Raw genomic sequence first — 20503 nt, forward strand, 5'->3', positions numbered from 1 at the left:
GTACTTAGCAGGAGTGTTGAGAGATCCCCTTTGAGAAAGCGCTGGATACACCGTAAAGCACCTATGAGCACCCCACACGTGGGATCGCTTTTGAAAAATATGCCAAGTGTTCCCCAAGGCAATGATCTTCACTGCTTTTCTTATCCATGTGGGGTGAGGGCTTGCCCCACCCCTGCCCCCACTTGGACCCTCTGATCTACTACGTCCACCCTCGCCAAGTCCAAGTGAGCCCACCTCTCAGCCCGAGGCGGTGAGCAGCTCGCACTCCCAATCCGAACGCCCTCACTCAGGAGCCCACTCGGACCCCTCCTCTCTTCTGTCCACCCCCTCCCACCCAGACTCGAGCGTGCCCACCCACCCAGCCTGCCTTCCCTCTTTCCTCCAGCACACGCGCGCAACGGGGCTCTCAGAGCGTCCTCAAGCACATCTGGGCGCACGGGCCGCCACAGCTGGAACGCGGGGGGTGCCCGCGCGGCCGGGGTGCTCGGGCTCCTGGCTGCCGCCCCCCACCCCCCACCGTCCACCCCACCCCCCACCGCCCACCCCCCCCCCCCCCCCCCCCCCTCCACCCCACCCCCACTCCCACCCCCGCCCCCACCCCCACCCCTGGGCCCGGCAGGTAGCGGAGCGAGGGCGGGGTGGGGGGGTGCAGCCCGAGCGCCCGCGGGGCGGGGCGGGGCGGGGCTGCGGGGGGGGGGTGGCGGGGGCCTGACTGCCGGGCCCAGCGCCGAGCCGCGAGGGACAGAGGCGCGGGAGGCGCGTGGAGCCAGCCGCAGCCGCAACCGGAGCCCAAGCCCGCGCCCGCGCCGCCATGCCCTTGGCCTTCTGCGGCAGCGAGAACCACTCGGCCGCCTACCGGGTGGACAAGGGCGTCCTCAACAATGGTTGCTTCGTGGACGCGCTCAACGTGGTGCCGCATGTCTTCCTGCTCTTCATCACTTTCCCCATCCTCTTCATCGGTGAGCGCGCGGGGAGCGGCGGAGGAAGGGAGGGCACAGGAGCGGAGGGAGGAGGAGGAGGAGGCGCCGCGCGCGGCACTGCTCTCTGCCCCCCTCCGAGCCGGCGACCGCCGCTCGCCACCCTCCCGGGGTCCCCTCACTCGCACACCCACCCATCCCTCAACCCCGAAAGGCCCCTGAACCCACCAAACACAGCGGACGCTCCGGAACCAGGGAACCCCCAAGTTTGCTACCACAGAGCCAGAGCTGAAATGGAGAACCGGAAAAGCAGAGGTTTTTGTAGGCGCTGGAAAGGTGGGGAGGGTCTCGGGCTGTACCCACAGTAGTGCTGGGTAGGGAGCCAGGACACCCTTCCCCCAAGGCACCCTCGCTGTCAGCCGCAGCTGGGCCCAAGGAGGAGAGCAGCCTGACCTCAGAAGCCAGGATGGAGGCCCCGCGGACCCCTGTGTTTCCCGGGGCTGAGCCAGACAGTGGTGAGCAGCTTCTGAGGCCCCCTGGGGGGTCCCACGGGGGCCCTGGGCAAGGAGAGGCGGGATCGAGGGACTTGGTCCCCTTCCTCTGCTACCCTACCTGGGTCAGCATCCCTGCCTGGAAGCCCTCTGCAAAGTTGGGTGCCACTGTCAGGACCGTCCTGCAAGCCTCTTCAGTCTCACCTCTCTTTCAGACCTTGAATATCCCAAGCTGGCTAGAGCTCTGTCAACTCCTATCGGTTCCCCGCCTCTGCAAAACTTATTCTCTCTAATTAAGAAAAAAAAGAAAGAATGAAAGAAAGAAAGAAAACACATTTTAAAAGTCATATACAATTTTTGGGAAGAAAGGAAAGATTGTCACAAAATTAAAAAGGAAAGGCTGCTGCACAAGCAGAGAGGCTAGTAGTTATTGACAAAGACAAAGTCAGAACTTGGGAGGAAGCAAATGTAACTTATGCTTATATGTGTATCAAAAATTGTACCAGCATTTACACTTCTGTTCTCAAACAAATGGTTCAGTGACATGATGATTTGTCATACGCGAGGTCAGCACAGACAATGAGTACGTGCGAAGGTGGGCCTGCATGGATCCGGGCTTCGTGCTGAGACATTTAGGTCCTGTGTACCAGACCCGGGCATTCTCATGCACAGGTGTACAAATGGATACCCTCCCCACTGAAGGCCCCGTACCTGAGCACCCTCCCGGGGTGCAGGCACCCCCTCCTGCTGAGCTAGGCTTCCCACCTCTTCCTGCCTCTGCTTGCAGGATGGGGCAGTCAGAGCTCCAAAGTACACATCCACCATAGCACGTGGCTCCACTTCCCTGGGCACAACCTGCGTTGGATCCTGACCTTCATGCTGCTCTTCGTCCTGGTGTGTGAAATCGCGGAGGGCATCCTGTCTGATGGGTGAGTGTCTCAGGAGAGGGCATCTATCCCTGAGTGCTTCCTGGAAGGCCAGGGGAGACCCCAGCTCACCGGCTTTCCATGAGACAGTGACATTTGCTCCTAAATCCAGCCACTGTTGATCTGATATCTCCGGTGTGCCAGGCTCTCTGTGCCAGGTGCTGGACACAGGTGAGACCCAGGCCCTGGCCTCAGTGTAGCAGGGGAGAGGGAATAGGGATCTCACGCTAAGACCCAGTGAAGCAGTCCTGCAGCCTATTAGAATGCCCCAACTCCTAGAGCTCCCTTCTTGGAAAGAATAAAGATCACTCTTGCCGAAGACATTTCCTTGGTTCCCAGTTGTTTTGAGGGTCCCAGATCCTCAGCCTGGGATATGGGGTCCTCAAAGTCAGCATCCCCCACTGTCTCTAGCCTCATTCCCAAGGCCTCCCCTTACCTACCTTTCCTCCCGGCCTCACAGCACACTCTTCACACCCCTGCCACGACACAGATCATACTGTATTTAAAGTTTATGTCTGTTTACCAACTGTCTCCCCCTGAGTGAGCAAGTCCTCAGAGTTGGGTTTAATTCATCTTTGTCGTCACGGCCCAAAGCACACAGTAAAGCTCCATAGACATTCACTGGCTCTGTAACAGCCCAAGTGAAATCATAGTACAAGCAAGAATTCTGGGGGGAGGCAGGAAGGCAGGGCTGGTCATGTTCATGGTTGAGGGGGCTTCTGGGAGCTGAGTCTGAAGGGCTGACAAGGGTTCTGACAGCAGAGAGGGAGGGCCAAGGAGGCAGGAGGGAGGAGTAATAAAGGCACAGGGAGGAAAACAGGTTGGGGTGGGAGTGGTGCGTGGGGGCTGGAGCATGAAACACAGGCAGGGGAGTGATGGGGGCTGGCACTTGGAGATAGGGTTGGGGCATCTCTAGGAGGGTTTCGAATGCTGGGCTGTGTCTGGGTTGGATTTTGTCAGCGGTTTGGAACAGAAGGGACACGTGGTCAGCACAGCACGGTGGGGCGGGGGTGGGGGTGGGGGTTGTCCGGGACAGACTGGAGGCAGGGAGAGGCTGGAGGTAGAAGCGACACTTAGGAGGTGATTGCTGTCGTCTAGGTGAGAGATAACTGCAGCGGAAATGGTTTGTCAGCAATCGGGGTGCGGAGGAGGAGACGAAGCCGCCCTCTCACAGAGGAAGGCTCAGTGACTGCCCGGGTGAGAGGGTAGTGGAGGGTGGCGTGCATTTGGCTCAAATATCAGAGGTCCCACCACTCTGAACTTGAATCAGACTATGCCCAGATTCCCCTCCTGCCAGCTGGACAGCAAGGGGATGGGATCTCCCAGCCCAGACACGGTACCCCCCCCCCCCCCACCCCTCAGTGTCCCTGCACGCTGGCTCCAGCAGTAATCTCTGTGATAGTGGCTTGCCTTGGGGCTCCTCCTGCTTATCAAAGTCCCCCAGAACAGCAAGACCAGAATGCACGCTGCCACATAACTAGCAGGTGACAAGTCCACTTCCCACCCCTCCTCCCATCTAGACACCCCTTCCAAAGCAGCACAAATGCTCAAAAGGAGAAGGATGCTTATGAGTTCTTAGACCAGAAATTCTCACTGGGTTATAATTAGCAGGGTGGCAGAGAGGAAAACACCCCCATCTGTGGAGAAGGTAGACCTGGGTCATCTGCTGGGCTTCTAGGACCTTGGACCAGACACTCAGCTTTTCTGGGCCTTACTTTCTCTGCCTGTGAAATGATCATCATTATCCCTGCCTTGTCCACAACACAGGGCCATGGAGGATGAAATTAGAGCACAGACGGGGTGCAGAAATGGAATGGCAGAGCCCTGGGCAGAGAGTACTTTTCCAGAATGTGGGAGACTGGAATAAATCAGGTCAGGGACTCCCTTCTGTCTGCAGTCAGCAGCCCCTCTTGTGGGGGGCTGCCTCTGTATCCCACACCTCCCCCAGCTCAGTGCAAACTGGCATTCCCTCCCCAGCAGGCAGGTTGGCACTTGAACTGTACACTTGTCACCTGGTCTTTGTTGGTCTTCATCTGTGGGGACACACCCCTGGGCAGGCAAGCATAAGGAAAGGACATAGGAAGGGAGCAGACAGGAAAAGAAACCATAGATCCTGCCCTTTGGCCCTCCCAGTCCACCCTGGCCTTGGTTTGCAGACCTACCTGGATAGGTAGAGGCAGGAGGCAGTGGGGACTTGTTAAAGCAGTGGTCTTCAAACTCTAGTTTAGTTTAGGGTAAGCCTCATTTACTGATTAATTAAGGCCTCTTAAAATCTGTAGGTTTTCTTCTCTTCCTTTGGGTATTATTTTTGTGTGATGCTCTGATTTTAAAACAACCAAAGCAGTACAAGTTAGAGAAGAAACACTTTTTTTTTTTTTTTAAGCAATGTAACTAGAATTTTTTCCTAGATCACCATACACTGGAAAAAGCCCATAAGACTTTTACCCAACTTCTAACCTAATTTAGTGTATGTTATTCAGTAAAGCAGCCAAAGGCTATTTTGTTAAGTCATGTCATGAAATATTTATTTCAACTCTGGTTATTCTTCATCTTATTTAATTATATCAAGTGTTTATCACTTCTACCTCCTATTGCAAAAAATGAATTTATTCAAACTTATGATATAACATTTAAGATGTCACTTAAAAATGTGCGAGGGAGTATAGAGCTTTTCAAAAACTTACTTCCAGGAGTACAAAGGCCCGGGTTTTGAAGATCCCTACACAGAGTATTGGCTGTTCTCAGTGACCCCATTATTGACTGATTGCCTTGTACCTCCTGTAGAAGTCTTTTGCTGAGAATATCCACCAATTAAGGTTTAAAGAATATCAACATTTATGGACTCATCTAACAAGAATTTAGAGGTTGCCTCTCTAGTTGGTTTGGTGACTTAGTGATGTCAGCAGGGACCCAGCTTCTTCCCATCTTTTTGTGTATCTGCCATATCTTTCCCCATGGTTGCAAGATGGCTGCCTAGTTCCAGGTATCACTTAGGGAGGAAGGCAAGGGCAAAAAAACATGCTCCCACATGCCTCTTCTTTATGCTGGATATCATCCTCTGCAGACTTCCCTTTGCATCTCATTGGCCAGAATTGAATTATATGGGCACCCTTAGACCAATCACTGGCAAAGGGGTGTGGCATTGCATGGCTGCTTGAACCAATCACCATCATTCTCTGGGGCTGAGCACATTGCTGTTAGAAAAAAACCTGTGGTTCATTTAGCAAAGCAGAAGGGGAACATGTTATTTGATAAAGAACCCAGAGTACCTCTACATCTATATGCTAGTCCTACCAGACTACTTAGGGCCCCCACATGGCTCTCCTCATGTCCTCCCTCCTTCTCTGTTGAACTCTTGTTCATCCTTCTAAGGCCTGCCTCCTCTCTGAAGTTTTCCTTAGCTATCTACCTGCTCCTTGTGCTCTCAGCCTTCAGTCCATCTGCAGTATCACTCCCCCAGAGAGCAGTTAGCTCTGAGCATGGTTGCCCCTCCCTAATGTCAGCTTCTTAAGGAATGCTCAAGGGCAAGGAGGCTAGGCATCCTGGATAGAAGGAGCAATGCAAACAGGGGCATCGCTGAGGCAGGAGATTGGAGGGAGCCTTCTGGGAGTGGAGGGGGTCCCAAAATGGCTTCAGCAGGAAGGGCAGGCTATGCAATGCTGAAAAAGTGGCTTGAGGCCATATCACTGGATTCCTCTGGTCCCAGGCTGAGCAATGTGAGTTTTGCTTTCTGTAGGAGGGAGCCATGGAAAAGCACAGTCAGGCCACTTACGGGGAGATTCCTCACCAGGCGTGGGGAAGCCTGATGTCTGAGAGAACTCGTCCCTACAGATCTTGTCACCAGACCAGAGCCCACCCACCACAGAGGCCTCTGGGAGCTACAGTGGGGAGAGGATAAGCTGGTATTGGCCTCCATCACCATCCCCAGGGAGGAAACAAAAGCGATGACCTTGGGCTTGTTACTTAGCATCTCCATGGCTCCATTTCCTCAACTGTAAAATGAGGAGACTAAGAGTACCAACTTCATGGGATTTCATGAAGATGAAGTGAGTTCATATACATCACGTGCTTAGAACAGTGCCCAGCATGGGGTAAATGCTCAATAAATATTGACTACCAGTGTCGTTGTTACAGCGTGCGGGGCAGGGTGCCAGTGCTGACTTATGCTATTCATGGGAAGTGGGGCTGTCCCTGAGAGAGTTGTGGTGGGCAGGCCTCTGTACTGCCCAGGGGACCCCAGGGACAGGAACCCAGCTTTGTTCACTCCCAGAGAGGGGTTTCCAGGTTGGAGGCTCTGCAGCTGTGCCCGCCAAGGCCAGCTTCCCTATGTTGGGTTCTGCAAGTATGAACCCAGGGAGAGAAGGCCATGAGTTCCAGAGTCTGGACACTGAGCCCTCATAGCATCATCGTATGGACTCCTGGACCCCTAACTAGTGGGCAGTTTGGGGGTATGTTTGGGCTGGGCAGAGCCACCAATATAAGGAGCATAGTATGCATATGAGCCTACTATGTGCTGAACCCAAAGCGCAGGGCTGGGCTGCTCTACTGGGGCACTTGGCACATTTATCTCCAATCTCTCTCTCTCTCTCCCCCCATCTCAGGGTGACCGAATCCCGCCATCTCCACCTATACATGCCAGCTGGGATGGCGTTCATGGCCGCTGTCACATCCGTGGTCTACTATCACAACATCGAGACCTCCAACTTCCCCAAGCTGCTGATAGGTAGGGGAGCAGGAGGGGTGGGAGAGGGATAGTTACCTCATTCCTTCCTCCAGATATTGTTTACTGAGCACTTACTATGTGTCAGGCGTTAGATAGTTAGAGGTTCAGAAATGGAGAAGATAAATTCCCTGCCTCCTGGTGGGAGGAGACCGGCAAGCTGAGATAGTGAATAAACAAATAGGTAGGAAAGATGTCATGAAGAAAATTAAGCCAGGCAAGGGTTTGAGAGTGATGGCAATGTTGCAGTCTATCGAGGGTGGTCAGGAAAGATCTCTGGTAAGAGTGAGCATGCATATATTTCAGGAAAGAATTTCCCATGCTAAGAAACGGCAAGTGCAAAGAAAGGCCTTCTGGTAGGGACAAATTTGGCAAATAGGCCAGTGTGGGCAAAGCCAAGGAAGGGGAGGGATGGTCGGAGAGGAACAGGGAAGACTCTTAGGCTTTGGGTCTGAGTACCTGGGTAGTTGATGGTATTAATAATGGACATGACAAGGGAGCATGGGTGGGGGTTTGGGGAACTGGCGGGGGTGGGGGCGGGTTGGGACATGTTGAGTTTGAGACAACCACCTCAAGCGTCAAGTGGGCAGTTAGAGAAATGAGTCAGGCATTCGGAGGAGGTCAGGACTGGAGATATACATTCAGGGGTCAGGGGCTTATAGGTGGCATCTAAAGCTTGAGCCTGGCTGAGGTCACCTGGAGAGACAAGAGAAAGACCCCAGGACTGGAGCCTGTAGTTCGTGAACATTTAGAAAGATTCAAGAAGGAGTGCCTGATTAGACCTGACGTCATGTAGCTGGGGTCCTGGGCAGAAACAACAGCAATGAATGTTGATATTTACTGAGCATGTACTGTGTGCCAGGCTTGGTGCTAAGCTCCTCAAAGGCCTTATCTCACTTGATCTCCACAATCTCCATATTGGTATCGTTGCTCTCCCCATTCTACAGATGTGGACACTGAGCTCAGAGAGGTGACAAGGAACAACAGCCAACACTCATCTAACACTTGCTATGTGTCGGGCGTGCTCCTAAGTATTTTAAGTCTATTAACTCATTTAATCCTTACAACAACACTATGAGGTCAACACCACTATTACGTCCCCTTTATGCAACAGGAAGTTGAGATCCAGAGGTTAAGTGATTTACACTAGTCTGCCCAACCAGTCAAGGGGCAGAGACAGGTTTTGATCCCAAGGCCCAGGCAGGCTCTTAACCACTTCTGAGACTGTGTGTCTAAGGGTCTTCAGACTCCTTGGGCCAAAGGTATAAATCTGGAGGTCTGCCTCTATGTTTGGTTCCATCTGCATGTCTAAGGTCAGGGCTGTACATCTGGCTGTAGCCTCTGGTCAGACTGTGTATCATTAAGTCAGGCTATGATTTTTAAGAGTCATAACATCTAATTGACATCTGGAGTCTGGAACACTCTGTGCTCGGCCAGACACAGCACAGTGTCATGGGAAGGTGGGGGTATTTCCCCAACTAATCACAGCTCTGCCTTTCCCGGTAAGGTGGGAGCTGGGCTCTGCCAGGATCATCCGGGGATCCCCCTACTTGGGTGACACTATGAAAGTGTGGCTGGGGAACTAGGGAGCAGCAAGTTGAGAGAGAGAGATGATTGGTACAGACATCAGAGAGCCTCCCTCTCCTGAAGCTTCTGAGGCAGCTCCTCCTCTGTAGAGAACCTCTTATTCACCCCAGGGCCTGACTGACCAGTGCCCCTAGAAGCATCCTGTCTGGGCATCTGGCAAGTTCATTTTCTCATTCTCTGGAAAGTACGTAATGTTCTTTCTTTAAAGCACAAATTACCCCCATAGATGGACCATTCTTTCTCCAAAGAATAAGGACTAACTCCCTCCATTCCCCTTTGTCAGAGCTTGCTCTGCAGAGCCAGAAATTCTAGAACAGGTCAAAGCAGAGATGATGAACCCTATGAGCTGCAGGGATTAAGGCACTGAGAAGACTTCTGTCTGTCACAGTTCCGGAGTCCCGCAGAAAGGTGAACCCTGATGTGGCTTACATTGTCCCACAAAATAACCTTGGTCCTGAGGCCCCAGATGAGATCAAGGAAATGTTCTGTGAAAAAGTCACATTTGAACTGGGAACTGAAGGATAGTGGGGGACAAACTGGGAGAAGGGAGAGGAGAATGTTGCAGGTAGAAGGAACAGCATGAGCAAAGGCCCTGAGGCAGGAGAAGCCTGTTAGGAAATCTGGAAGAAAACTTGGGTCTCTTCCACCTTTTGGCTGTTGTGAATAATGCTGTTAGGGACATGAGTGCATGAGTTCATATTTGATCAGATTTATTTCTCCAGAAGCTAGACTGGAGGCGGACAAGAGGGAAAGTGGGGAATCCAAGGAGAGATAAGATGGTGGTCCCCAGGTGATAGGATGGTGACCCAGCTGGCCCAGGTGTTTAGGAAGAAAAGGAGACAGAACTTGGTAATAGGTGGGATGTGGAGAAGGGGAGGGAAGACACAGAGGTAAGGGGAATTCAGAGTCTGAACCTCGCCAGCAACCCCTATGTCATACCGCTGTCCTTTTCTGCTTTTCTCTCAGTCTCTTGGTGCTCTCAGTCAAGCACTAAGCTTTGGCTGAGGGCTGCTATGTCTGACACTGAGGAAATAACCCTGGGGTTTAGTCCGTCCACCACTAACTTCCTGTGTGACTTTGGACATGACACCTAGCCTCTGTGCATCTCATTTTCTCTACCTGGAGAGGAATAATAACTCCCTGCCTATGTCACAGAGTTGTTATGAAGAGCAAATCAAACCACATCTGTTAGGACCCATGTGGGGCATATTTTCAAGTCTGGGGCCCCAAAGGTGACCCTCATGAAGACCAAAGAGGTTCTGACACTCGGGTTCTGACACTTGAGTGTAGGTGTGAAGGTAGCGTGATGGCCTCCAGCTGTGGGATCCTTGTGACCTGGGGACCACACCAAGCTGAGGGGAATATTGTCCCAGTCCTGGGCCAGAGGTGGGCAGCGCACAGAAAACAGATGCTTCTGCCCTCTCTCCTAATGCCCTCACCCAGGGACCTGAGACAGAGGGCATTCGTCCCTCGCTGGGCAAGTGCACACCTTGGCGTAGTTCTTAACCCAGACCTAGGCTGGGGCAGACCCCAGCTTTGGTCTCCAAGAGATGCCCTGCATTCATGTACCGGGCCCACCTATGGATGGAGGGCAGGGTGAAAGTGTCTCCTCTATGGTCCCACTAGAGAGGAGCTCTAGGGCATTCAGGCTGACCTCGTCTGCATATAGCTCTAGGGAGCGAGGGGGAAAGAGCTGCCCACACTAACACATCTCCTAAAAGGGGGGCTAGTTATCGTTGCTTTCTCCTGTTGCCAACGAGCAGTGGTTTAGCAGGTGGTGGTGGTGAGAATTTAGAGATTAGTTTCTGACATTTATGGTCCCAGGGTGAAATCTGGAGACAATAACAGTATTAACAGCTGATGTCCAAAGAGCACCCACTGTGTGCCAAATGCTTTCCATACATTGCTCATAACAACTTTTGAGGGAATACTATTATTATCCCCATTTTATGGGTGAAGAGACTGAGGCCGGGTTGGGTTAAAGGACGTATGCGCAGTCACACAGCTATTGAAGTACAGGATCTGAGCCTGGGTATATCTGGCTGCAGGGCCCAGCTCTAACCATTATACACACTATGCACACAGAACTGTGACTGACTTGTTTGTACCCCCAGCCCCTCAGGCTCCGTGAGGAACATCGTCATGCTGTTGTGGGCTCTGGCCTGGGCACACTCAAGCTTGCAGGGAGCTTGGGCAGGTCACACCTTCTTTGGGGTCCCAGTTGTCTCATCTATAAAATGAAAGAGCAGATTGAAGAACCTTTAAGATCGTTCCACCTTGGAAATCCCACAAGCAAACCGTTACAGGATGGAGCCACCGGCCATGGGCTCCAGGGCAGCCCAGCCTGATTCTACCACTTGTCTGGTCAGGTCCCTGAGCCTGGCTTCCTTCGTCTGTCCAGTCGGGGAGTTGGCAGCTCTCCCCTCACGAGGTGATTGTAAGGAATAAGTGAGATAGTACTTTAAGTGCTCACGTGGCACAGCACCCACAACTTAGTAAACCAAGAAAATAATTTATTAATTACTGCGAAGAGAAATTTGGCAGACTTACAAAACAGCTTGACTTACCAGATTATTAACATTTTGAGCGTACACATCTTGAACAGTTTAATGCACGTGCTCTTGCCCGCAGCCCTGCTGGTCTACTGGACCTTGGCCTTCATCACCAAGACCATCAAGTTCGTCAAGTTCTATGACCACTCCATCAGCTTCTCACAGCTGCGGTTCTGCCTCACTGGGCTGCTGGTGGTCCTCTATGGGATGCTGCTCCTGGTGGAGGTCAATGTCATCAGGGTGAGGGTAAGTGGGCCACTGGGGGGCCACCCCAACACCCACCTCCGCATACACGGGGCCAGGGTGGTACCTCCGATTAGTGTCCTGTCCCTGGGTGTGGGGCCCCCACCCTGCTTCTTAGCCAAGCCCTAGAAGGAGCCAGCCTCTTTTAGCAGGCCCCAAATGGGAGTTGAGACCCGAGGGAGAGGTTCAAGAGGAATATTCCTTCTGGTCTAGCTGCCCTCTACCCCAAGCTCCTAGAGCTAATGGAAATGACAGGAATTGTTAGCCAAGGTTGAAAGATTCTAGGTTTAATCTCATAGAGAGGGAAAAGGGCTTTGAGTGCTGGCTTTTCTGAGCTCTGCTCTTATTGTTGTTGTTATTGTCTTGGGGGAGGGGAGTTATTTTAATGTGTTCATATAGTTACTCATATACCTGAATGACTGAATGTGGCTGCATACATGTGTTTTGTCTTGTTTCATTATCATTTTTGTTTAGCCCCTTTCCGTCTCTCCCCTATCCCTATTCTACACTCCCCAGGCATTTCCCTCCCCAGGTAACCCCGATTAGCAACCTCATATGTACCCTTCCACTCTTGGTTTTATTAATAGAATACCATATGTTTGTATCTATTTAAGGTTCTTTTTTCTCATCACATGTAAGAGTAAAGGTTTTTCCTCTTAGTATTAATTTTATAACAGTAGGATCATATTATACACAGTTTCTACATCTTGTTTTTTCACCCAGCAGATATCTCTTAGGACTCCCTTCAAGTCTGGTACGGCTAATTTAGTTTTCTTAATGGCTGCATAATATTCCGTCATGTAGATGAGCAATAATTCTTTCAGCCATTACCCAATTGATGGGCCTTCAGTTCACTGCCAAGTTTCTGCCTTCACAAATTATGGTGTATTAAGCAGATTTATATCTTTATGTATCAGTGCTTTTATTTTTGTGGGAGAGATTCCAAGGAGTGGAGTTGCTAGTTCAAATGGACTGTGTTTTAAATTTCAATCAGTGTTGCAGATCGCCTTCCAGAAAGACTATAATCTACCAGCAATGAATAAGAAAACCCTCTCCCTGCCTCCAGTGAGCAATGGGCCAGCCCCATTTGGGTGATGAGTATGAAGTACTACTTGAATTTGCATTTCTCTGTTTTAGTTGCACCCCTGTTTTAGTTGGTGATGTACAGGGCACAAAGGCCAACTAACTACATTCCCTGCCTCATCTGACCCTCACAGCACTCCAGGGATGCAACTACCACCCACTTTTTAGACAAGGAAACATGTTAGATGAGAACTTGTCCAAAGACCCCTGGCTAGTAAGTGGAGGAGGAAGGATTTGAGACAAGGTTTGCATGACTGCATGTTCTGCAAACCCAGCATGAAACATGTTCATGTCCTCAGATCTGGGATCCATGGGATGGTATCTGGAGATTTCTGCTCTTCCCCAATCCTACTTCAACTCATCCCAACCCAAATCAAGGGGATTCAGAGTAGACCTCAAGGAAGAGTTACAAGTCAGGGGGCCCCTGGCCCTGGTAGACAAGAGGTATGGAGTGATCCTTCTCCTGAGAATAGGCAAGAGATGGCCCCATATGTTAGAGGTCAGGGTCAAGGATGGGATGTCACAACTCCAAGTCTTTTCTGGGGCAAAGTGGAAAGGGGTGAGAAGTTGCATTTACCTGTCCCTGGTGACCCATGTGCCCCACAGAGATATATCTTCTTCAAGTCACCAAGGGAGGTGAAGCCCCCTGAGGACCTACAAGACTTGGGAGTACGCTTCCTGCAGCCCTTCGTGAACCTGCTGTCCAAAGGCACCTACTGGTGGATGAATGCTTTTATCAAGACTGCTCATAAGAAGCCCATTGATCTCCGAGCCATTGGGAAGCTGCCCATTGCCATGAGGGCCCTCACCAACTACCGGCGGCTCTGTGAGGCCTTCGACACCCAAGCGGTCAGTGGGGACCCTGCCACACCATCCATTCCCCTTCCTCCAGGTTAGAGTCGGGGACATACTGATGGGGACTTCAGAAGGCATCAGGTCAAGCCCCCAGTAGGGCCCACTGAGGGGAAGAGGCTTGCCCTAAGTCACACAGTGAACCAGGACAAGTCCAGAAGATTCATAGGACAGTCACAGCTGAAACAGCCCTTACAGTTTAGGTCATCTGAACAAATACCCTTATTGTCCAGATGGGGAAACTGAGGCCTCAAAAAGGGAAGTGACCCCACTGAATTCCCTCATGTCCTATGTTCTTCCTTCTAGAGCTCAGTGACTAGAAAGGTGGGAATTTTCAACCATTTTAAAGGATGGGATTTAGTGGCCCAATACTTCCAAGAACTCTAGAAGCTGAACAAGGCCGGGGTCTCCCTAACTCACTGCCATGGAAATGGAGGCTCCAAGAAAGGCTGTGACCTGCCCAGAGCTGGGCAACAGCTGATAGGTGGCAGAGCCAGTCTCCCAATGCCCAGGCCCGTGTTCCTTCACTGCCTCTGCACTAGCACGGTGGGGAGACACTGAGGCAGACGCAGTCACAGGTGGTGATGAATGAGTGGGCCACGTGCCACTTCTTCATTGCAGTGCTGTGCTCATCACATCGTCCCTGACCAGCTGTGCGACCTTGATGGCGCACCTGGCCTCAGTTTCCCCATCTGGACCATGCTTGTGTTGATAGGGCCTACCTAACTGTGCACTTGGCGACTCAGTGATTTCCTGGGGTTCACCTGTTTGCAACAAGTGTGGTCACTGGGTTTCCCCAGGCAGCAGGAGCCAGGGACTTCCTGGGAGGCTGGGTCCTGCCGTGAACGGGCCCTTGGCCACTCTAACTTGGCCATGGGTTCTCTCTGGGCAGCAGAAGGACTCGCAGAGCACGCAGGGGGCCCGGGCCATCTGGCAGGCGCTCTGCCACGCCTTTGGGAGACGCCTGGTCCTGAGCAGCACTTTTCGCATCTTGGCGGACCTTCTGGGCTTCGCCGGGCCACTGTGCATCTTCGGGATCGTGGACCACCTTGGGAAGGAGAACAGCGTCTCCCAGCCCAAGGTAGGCCACCCCAAGGGGAGAGCAGAGCACCCTTTGGGAGATTTTCCCTTGTACACGAGAATGAGCAAGAGGCCAACAGGCTGCCCTGAGTCAGCTCCCCACACTCGCACAAATCCCTTGGCGATATCTCCTTCTAGAAGATGCTCTGCATCTGGTTAACAGAAATGCCAGGAGGCAAGCTGGTGCCCCAGCAAGATTTATGGCTCCCTGCTCTCCTCACCATGCCATCACTGCCATGACACCTCTCCCAGGTATTAGTCGTTCAGAAAGTTGTAGGACGTGCATTCGTTTACCAGCGCCTAGGGCTTCTCGGATTTGCTGGGTATGTTGTCTTTCGTTTACATCATCCTTATGGACTCAGACAACTTCTCACGATCTGTCTTATGCAGTTCTGCATATTCTGGCATCCAAGGTCCCACAGGTGCTTCTTGGAGGCTGCTGTCAGGGGTGAAGGGTGAGGGGACCTTCCCTGGGTTTCTCCCCCAGTTTCAGATTTCACTCAAAGCTGCCCCAGTTTTATGAATATATTGGACTCTTCCATTAAAAATTCTTTGACAAAAGGATTCCATGGCTTAAAATCACTTGACTCATTGGACTAGATGATCTCTAAAGGCCTTTGCAGCTTTAAAGATGCTCCAGACTGAAATCTGTTGGACCAAAGAGGCAGTAAGCTTTCTGGGGGTTTCTTTTCCCTGCTTGGGGCCGTAGTCTCCACTCTGGGGTTGGGGGCGGGGGACTTAATTCCTTCATCTGTTTCTTTGCTGCCACTTAGATTTAGCTGGTCACAAAATGGAAAACTTCTCACCTCTAACAAGACTCGGAGTTTTATTTTCCCAGCGGGAATATCATTACCAACTTTTAACCACAAACAGTCCAAAAATATTGCCGAGAATTGCTGATTAGGGATCGTAATAATTCATGACACTCCCTTGCGTCCTGCTATTCATCTTACTGGCTCCAGGACCGCAGAGAGCATTTAACCCTCAGGAGGTTTATATTAATTTCTCCCAGGGGTATAATTAACTGAGCACTTTTGGTCAGGAATATGAGGCACACCAAGTCTGTTTGTCTGATTTATTCAGGAAACATCCATTGAACCCTACTATGTGCCAGGCCCAGGTTGGGCTGTGGGAATCCAGAGGCCACGGTGATGATGGGGCCTATTAACTACAGTAACAGCCACGTGCTGACCATTAATGCATGCCTGGCTGCTTGTGGGAGTTACTGAGATGCTGTCTCCTTTCATGCCTACCACAACCTTTTAGGGTCAGTCCTTTTATTTTATTTATTTATTTATTTGGTAATAGTTACTGGGATATTATTCACATACCATAGAACTCATGAGGTAGGTATTTTATCCCCATTTTACAGATGAGGGACTTGAGGCGCAGAGAGGTTCAGTAATTTTCCCTAGGGTTTTTCAGCTGTTCTGTGACAGACTCGGGATCTGAATCCAAGTCTCTTCCACTCCAGAGTGTGGACGCTTAGAACTGTCGTGCTAAATTGACTTACTATTATCAAGCCATCACTTCTGGCTCCAAGGATTGTGAAATCCAATGGAGGAGAGAAATCTAAATAAAAGATTTTTCTACTTTGTGTTCAACACTGCTGTTAGGGGGTATATATAGGGAACTGTGGGAAGAGGGAGTGACTAACTCAGCCAATGGTCATGGACAGCTTCATAAAGGGCCAAGTATTGGCATGGGGCCTTGACATAGGAGTAAGAGTTAGCCAGGCTCAGACGGGCAGATTTCTAGTTCAACAGCAACATGAGGACTCTTCTTGCTTATTTAGACCTTGATGGCTTTTGAGGCCTTCTCTAGCTTTCGAGTCTCTGAACTGTATCTGGACCAAAAAGAGAGAGGAAAGGGTGAGTTCTCTTGTCTACAAGAGTGTCACCTTCAGTTCTAGTCTGACTGTAAAGGACTCCAGAATATTCTACATGGACAATCCCACAGCAGCAAGAGCCCACTGTTAGTCTGAGGAAGGAAGCGACACTAGTCAGCCCTTCTCAGCTTGTTCATGTCATTGTCTTCTTCCTACGTTCCCCAAAACGCTGGTGGGGTTCTCCTGAGAGAACTCTGAGGCAAGATGCGCCACAGAGGCGGGGAGAACAACACTTCGAATTGTGGTTCATCTGAACGTCTCTTTTTTTTTCTCTTTATTTATATACCAACCCTAGGATTTATTGCCCTCTCAATGGAATGCTTTTGTCCAGGTTCTTTGTCAGTCCATAAATCCCCGAGATAGATGGTCCTTACCTTGGAGGCAGCAGGCCTTATCAGGTCTAATATCTGTTTCCTGCAGCCCAAATGCAATCAGCAAGTTACAGACATCGGAATGAGAGATGAAAGTAAATGTAAGTCTCCAGTGTCAGCAACAGAGCATCCTCAGTCGTGTGGTTGCCTGCCATATGGCTTAATTCTCATTTAGGCTTCTGGCTCCAGAAAATGGGGAAAGGAGTCATTTACTGAGGTCATCCGGTTCATCCCCCTGCCTCCCAGCAGCTCCCACCCAAAGAGACAGGTGCCGTTCTGGTGTTTATGAACCCACGAGGACGCTCTCTGCGCACAACCCTCTCTGTGAGAAGGCCCTTCTTTCGGCTCAGCCTCCTTCCGTGCTGTGGCAGGCTGCACAGTGGGGCGCCATTGTTTACTTCATTGTCAGTGGCTGCCCTGTCCTCTCTTCCCTTTCCAGGACACTCACAGTTGGCAAGAATCACACTGCCCTTGGCATCCGCGAGGACAAACATTATTTCTTCTTTAATTCCACGCTCCTGTCCCCTCTGCCACGCTCCAAGGAAATCTGGGACCCAGGCTGGGAGCAGCCCATGACCTCTGTCTCTCCAGCCCCCTCTCCTGCCTAACCCCACCCACAATCTGTCACCTGCCAGGGCTGTAAGTGATCTGGCTGCAGAGTCAGGGAGCTGGGTTCATAGAGAACGGCCAGACCCTGCTCAAGGCTGTCAGCTGAGCAGAGAAAGAGCAGTACGGGTTTGGTCTGAGTGCCAAAGCTTCCAAAAGCCTAACTTCAGAGGGGAAACGTGCGTGGGTTCGTGAGTGTATATGTGTTCGTTCTGAATGAATTCTCCCGGGAACTGTTTGTAATTCGGTGTATATGTCCTTCTATTTGTCCTGTGTCTCTCGGTATCTTTTTCCGTGTGTGTCTGTGTCTTCATTTGGATACACGTATTTGTAGCTATCACTGTGGGTGACTCTGTGAATTAATATGCCTTTCTGTGACTTCGTGATGTAGTGTGTGGGTTGGTCTCTTCATGACAGGGCCCACACAGCTGCTCTGGCCCGGCATGCCTCCCGTCATCTCACGAGCCCATCTCAGCCCCCAGGATTCATTTTAGACATCACCTTCTCCAAGGAAGACTCCCTCTGGTTGGATTAGATGCCCCTCCTTTGTGCTCCCATAACACCCTGGGCTTGCTCCATCGAACACCCCTTGTCTCTTTCCCAACTCGACCTGAATCCCCTAAGACAGGAACCGCATTACTGGACCTCCCCGTGCCCAGAACCCAGTTCCATGCCTGATACACAGGGGGCACAGGAGACATAATTCTTCAGGGAATCATACAGAAGTTATCACCTACTGTGTGTGTATGCTTACTAGATATTTTTATCTCCATTGTTAACACTGAATTCTCACAATAATCCTCTGGGTAGAAACCTTTCATGGTCTCATTTTATAGTGAGGAAACTGAGGCTCAGGGAGATTGAGGTACTTACATAAGGACACCGTGGCTAATATAGAATGAGTCAGGACTCAAACTCAGATATAGTTAACCTCTAAGTCCAGGCTTGAAACCACCTTGTTAAATGGTTGTGAATGGAAGAGTGGGTCTGTTGGTCCATGAATGGTCAAAGGAAGGAAGTCATTGTCAAACGGTTGTCATTGTTTTTTTCTCAGGGCCTTCCAGGGCAGGGACCTATGTGTAATGAACCTTCTGGCTCCTGCCAAAGTAAGAATCAAAAGCCCACATATTCCCTGTCCACTAAGCTCTAGAGAACAAGGAAAGGGGCCCTTTCCAATCATACCTCTGGCCAGGCAAGGACAGTGAGAGTCAGAACAGTAGAGTCACAAGTCCTAGGTTCTAGACCTACCTGTGCAATGAACCGGCTTAACTACGAAATGGGAATTGTATAACTTATAAAGTAGGTGAGAGAGGAAGATCATATGCATTGATTAATTTAACGTATGTATTGAACACTACTTGGGAAACCCCCGGAAACAAACACAGTTTCTTCCCTGAGAGTTTGTGAAAGTGTGAGACTGGGGCATCTGATCTTCTGCATTTAACTACCACCAGATGTCCAGTTGTAGGTCCTTGGCCTTTTCTCTCCAGCCTTCAAGGTGTTGGGCAATGTCTGTGCCTTCATACCCATTTAAAGCTTCCCAGGGCCCGCCTTCCTTGGGCAAGAACCCGGGTCTCTTTGGCTAGTCTTGTACCCACTATTTTTCTTTTTTTTAAAGATTTTATTTTTTTATTTGACAGAGAGACAGCAAGATCAGGAACATAAGAGGGGGAGTGGGAGAGGGAAAGCAGGCTTCCCACCATGCAGGGAGCCTCATGTGGGGCTCGATTCCAGGACCCTAGGATCATGACCTGAGCCAAAGGCAGAGGCTTAACCATCGGAGCCACCAGGCACCCCTGGTACCCACTTCTTAATAAAAACTTAGCTATTCTGGGCTCCATCTCCTTTAAGCTGTCTCTTTGAAGAAAGGTCCAATAACATCTTAATGACTTAGACCTGCAGGGAGATTTTCATCTTAAGAGGCCACAAGAAGTTGATCCAAAGAAATACAGTTTCTGACCCAATGGTATGTGTGTTGTCAGGGGAAGGGGTCAAGGTTTTTCCTTTAAAGCTGCAAAAAAGGAATTAGTTGCTTTGCTAAAAATATACAAATAATGAGTGTATTTAACAAATGCCACCATACTCTAATCAACGTCTGTCTTCAGGTGACTTTTCGAATGTCACTTCAGGTGACATTCTCCAGCCCATGTGTTTTCTGATCATTGTGAGACAGCATGTGCATGGCATTCCATGCTGCTTTGTGGCAGTCACTGTTCCCATGAGCATCAGAAAATACCCAGCCATGCCCTATGGGTGTGCGTGGCATTGACTTCTCACCTCTCCTCCTGCTGTACCCCAGATATAGAACACCTTCACTTCCTGACGCTAAATGTTTTCCTTTAGGGCAAGCTCCCATGAGGGGCTTTGTTGCCTTAACACGATGGACTCTATTCTGCAGAGCTCGGTGTCTGTGGAAGATGGTAGAACCGAAGACTGCCAAAGTGTGTTAAATAGGACCAGATCTTCCCAAGGCCATGTGCCTTCCTCTTTGACCCGGAACCAGCCACGTGGCCATGGGTCTGTCCCCTATGATCTTATAGCTGACAACAGGAGACTGGAGGTAAAGAGGCCAGGTGAGGCTTAGGTAGTGAATCTAGGGATGTTTTTGGCATCACATAGGTTCGTGTTCATGTTCATGTGTTCTGCCTTATCAGCATGTGACCTTGAGCCAGCCACGTCATCATGCTGAAACTCCATTTCCTTGTACATAAAATTAGGCCCATAATGGTATTCTCATTGGTGTATTGTAAGGATGGAGTTCTGCACCTGAGAAATACTGTGTCCTGTCCCTTGCTTCCTTGTAAGGTCAGGTCTCAACCCCCGCAGCCTAATTTTAAGGTCCATTTGGCTGCTTCCAATCCACCCCTCCCACACCACACACACACACACACACACACACACACACACACCACCTCCTCCTCCCTTCTCCCTTTGCCTTTTCTCTGGTACTTTGGCAAATGAGCCAGAGTCAGGGACTTCAGGTCTTGGTGGGCCTTCCTCTAGGAGGCTTTAATGGTCCCTCTGTGCCTGCTTCCTGCTGTCCCCAAAAGGAAAAGTCTCCTGTCTCACAGAGCCAGGGAGAGGTATTTGTAAGTTCCAGGAAGCAGTGAGTGCTGGTTGAGCAGACCCAGTTGAACCGAGAAGCAAGGTCTTTACTACCATCCAAAAGCCCTGAGTCCACGATCCA

At 50.7% G+C, this 20503-nt stretch overlaps 1 protein-coding gene across 4 annotated transcripts in view; it reads left to right on the forward strand.

The window, feature by feature from the left end:
* Window positions 1–811: 811 nt before the first annotated feature.
* LOC111149755 (ATP binding cassette subfamily C member 8) overlaps window positions 812–20503 on the forward strand; it is a 73107-nt gene continuing 53415 nt past the window's right edge. For 2 of the 4 annotated variants that reach the window (XM_022507002.1, XM_022507003.1), the window contains exons 1-6: window positions 812–959; window positions 2196–2337; window positions 6936–7057; window positions 11273–11439; window positions 13126–13368; window positions 14264–14452. In XM_022507002.1, the coding sequence (XP_022362710.1) occupies window positions 812–959; window positions 2196–2337; window positions 6936–7057; window positions 11273–11439; window positions 13126–13368; window positions 14264–14452 (1011 nt within the window). The remainder of the gene's footprint in view (window positions 960–2195; window positions 2338–6935; window positions 7058–11272; window positions 11440–13125; window positions 13369–14263; window positions 14453–20503) is intronic. The other 2 variants (XM_022507004.1, XM_022507005.1) reach the window with 1 other exon arrangement.

This window comes from Enhydra lutris, unplaced genomic scaffold (assembly GCF_002288905.1).
Source record: "Enhydra lutris kenyoni isolate GAN:26980312 unplaced genomic scaffold, ASM228890v2 scaffoldscaffold22, whole genome shotgun sequence".
NCBI lineage: Eukaryota > Metazoa > Chordata > Mammalia > Carnivora > Mustelidae > Enhydra > Enhydra lutris.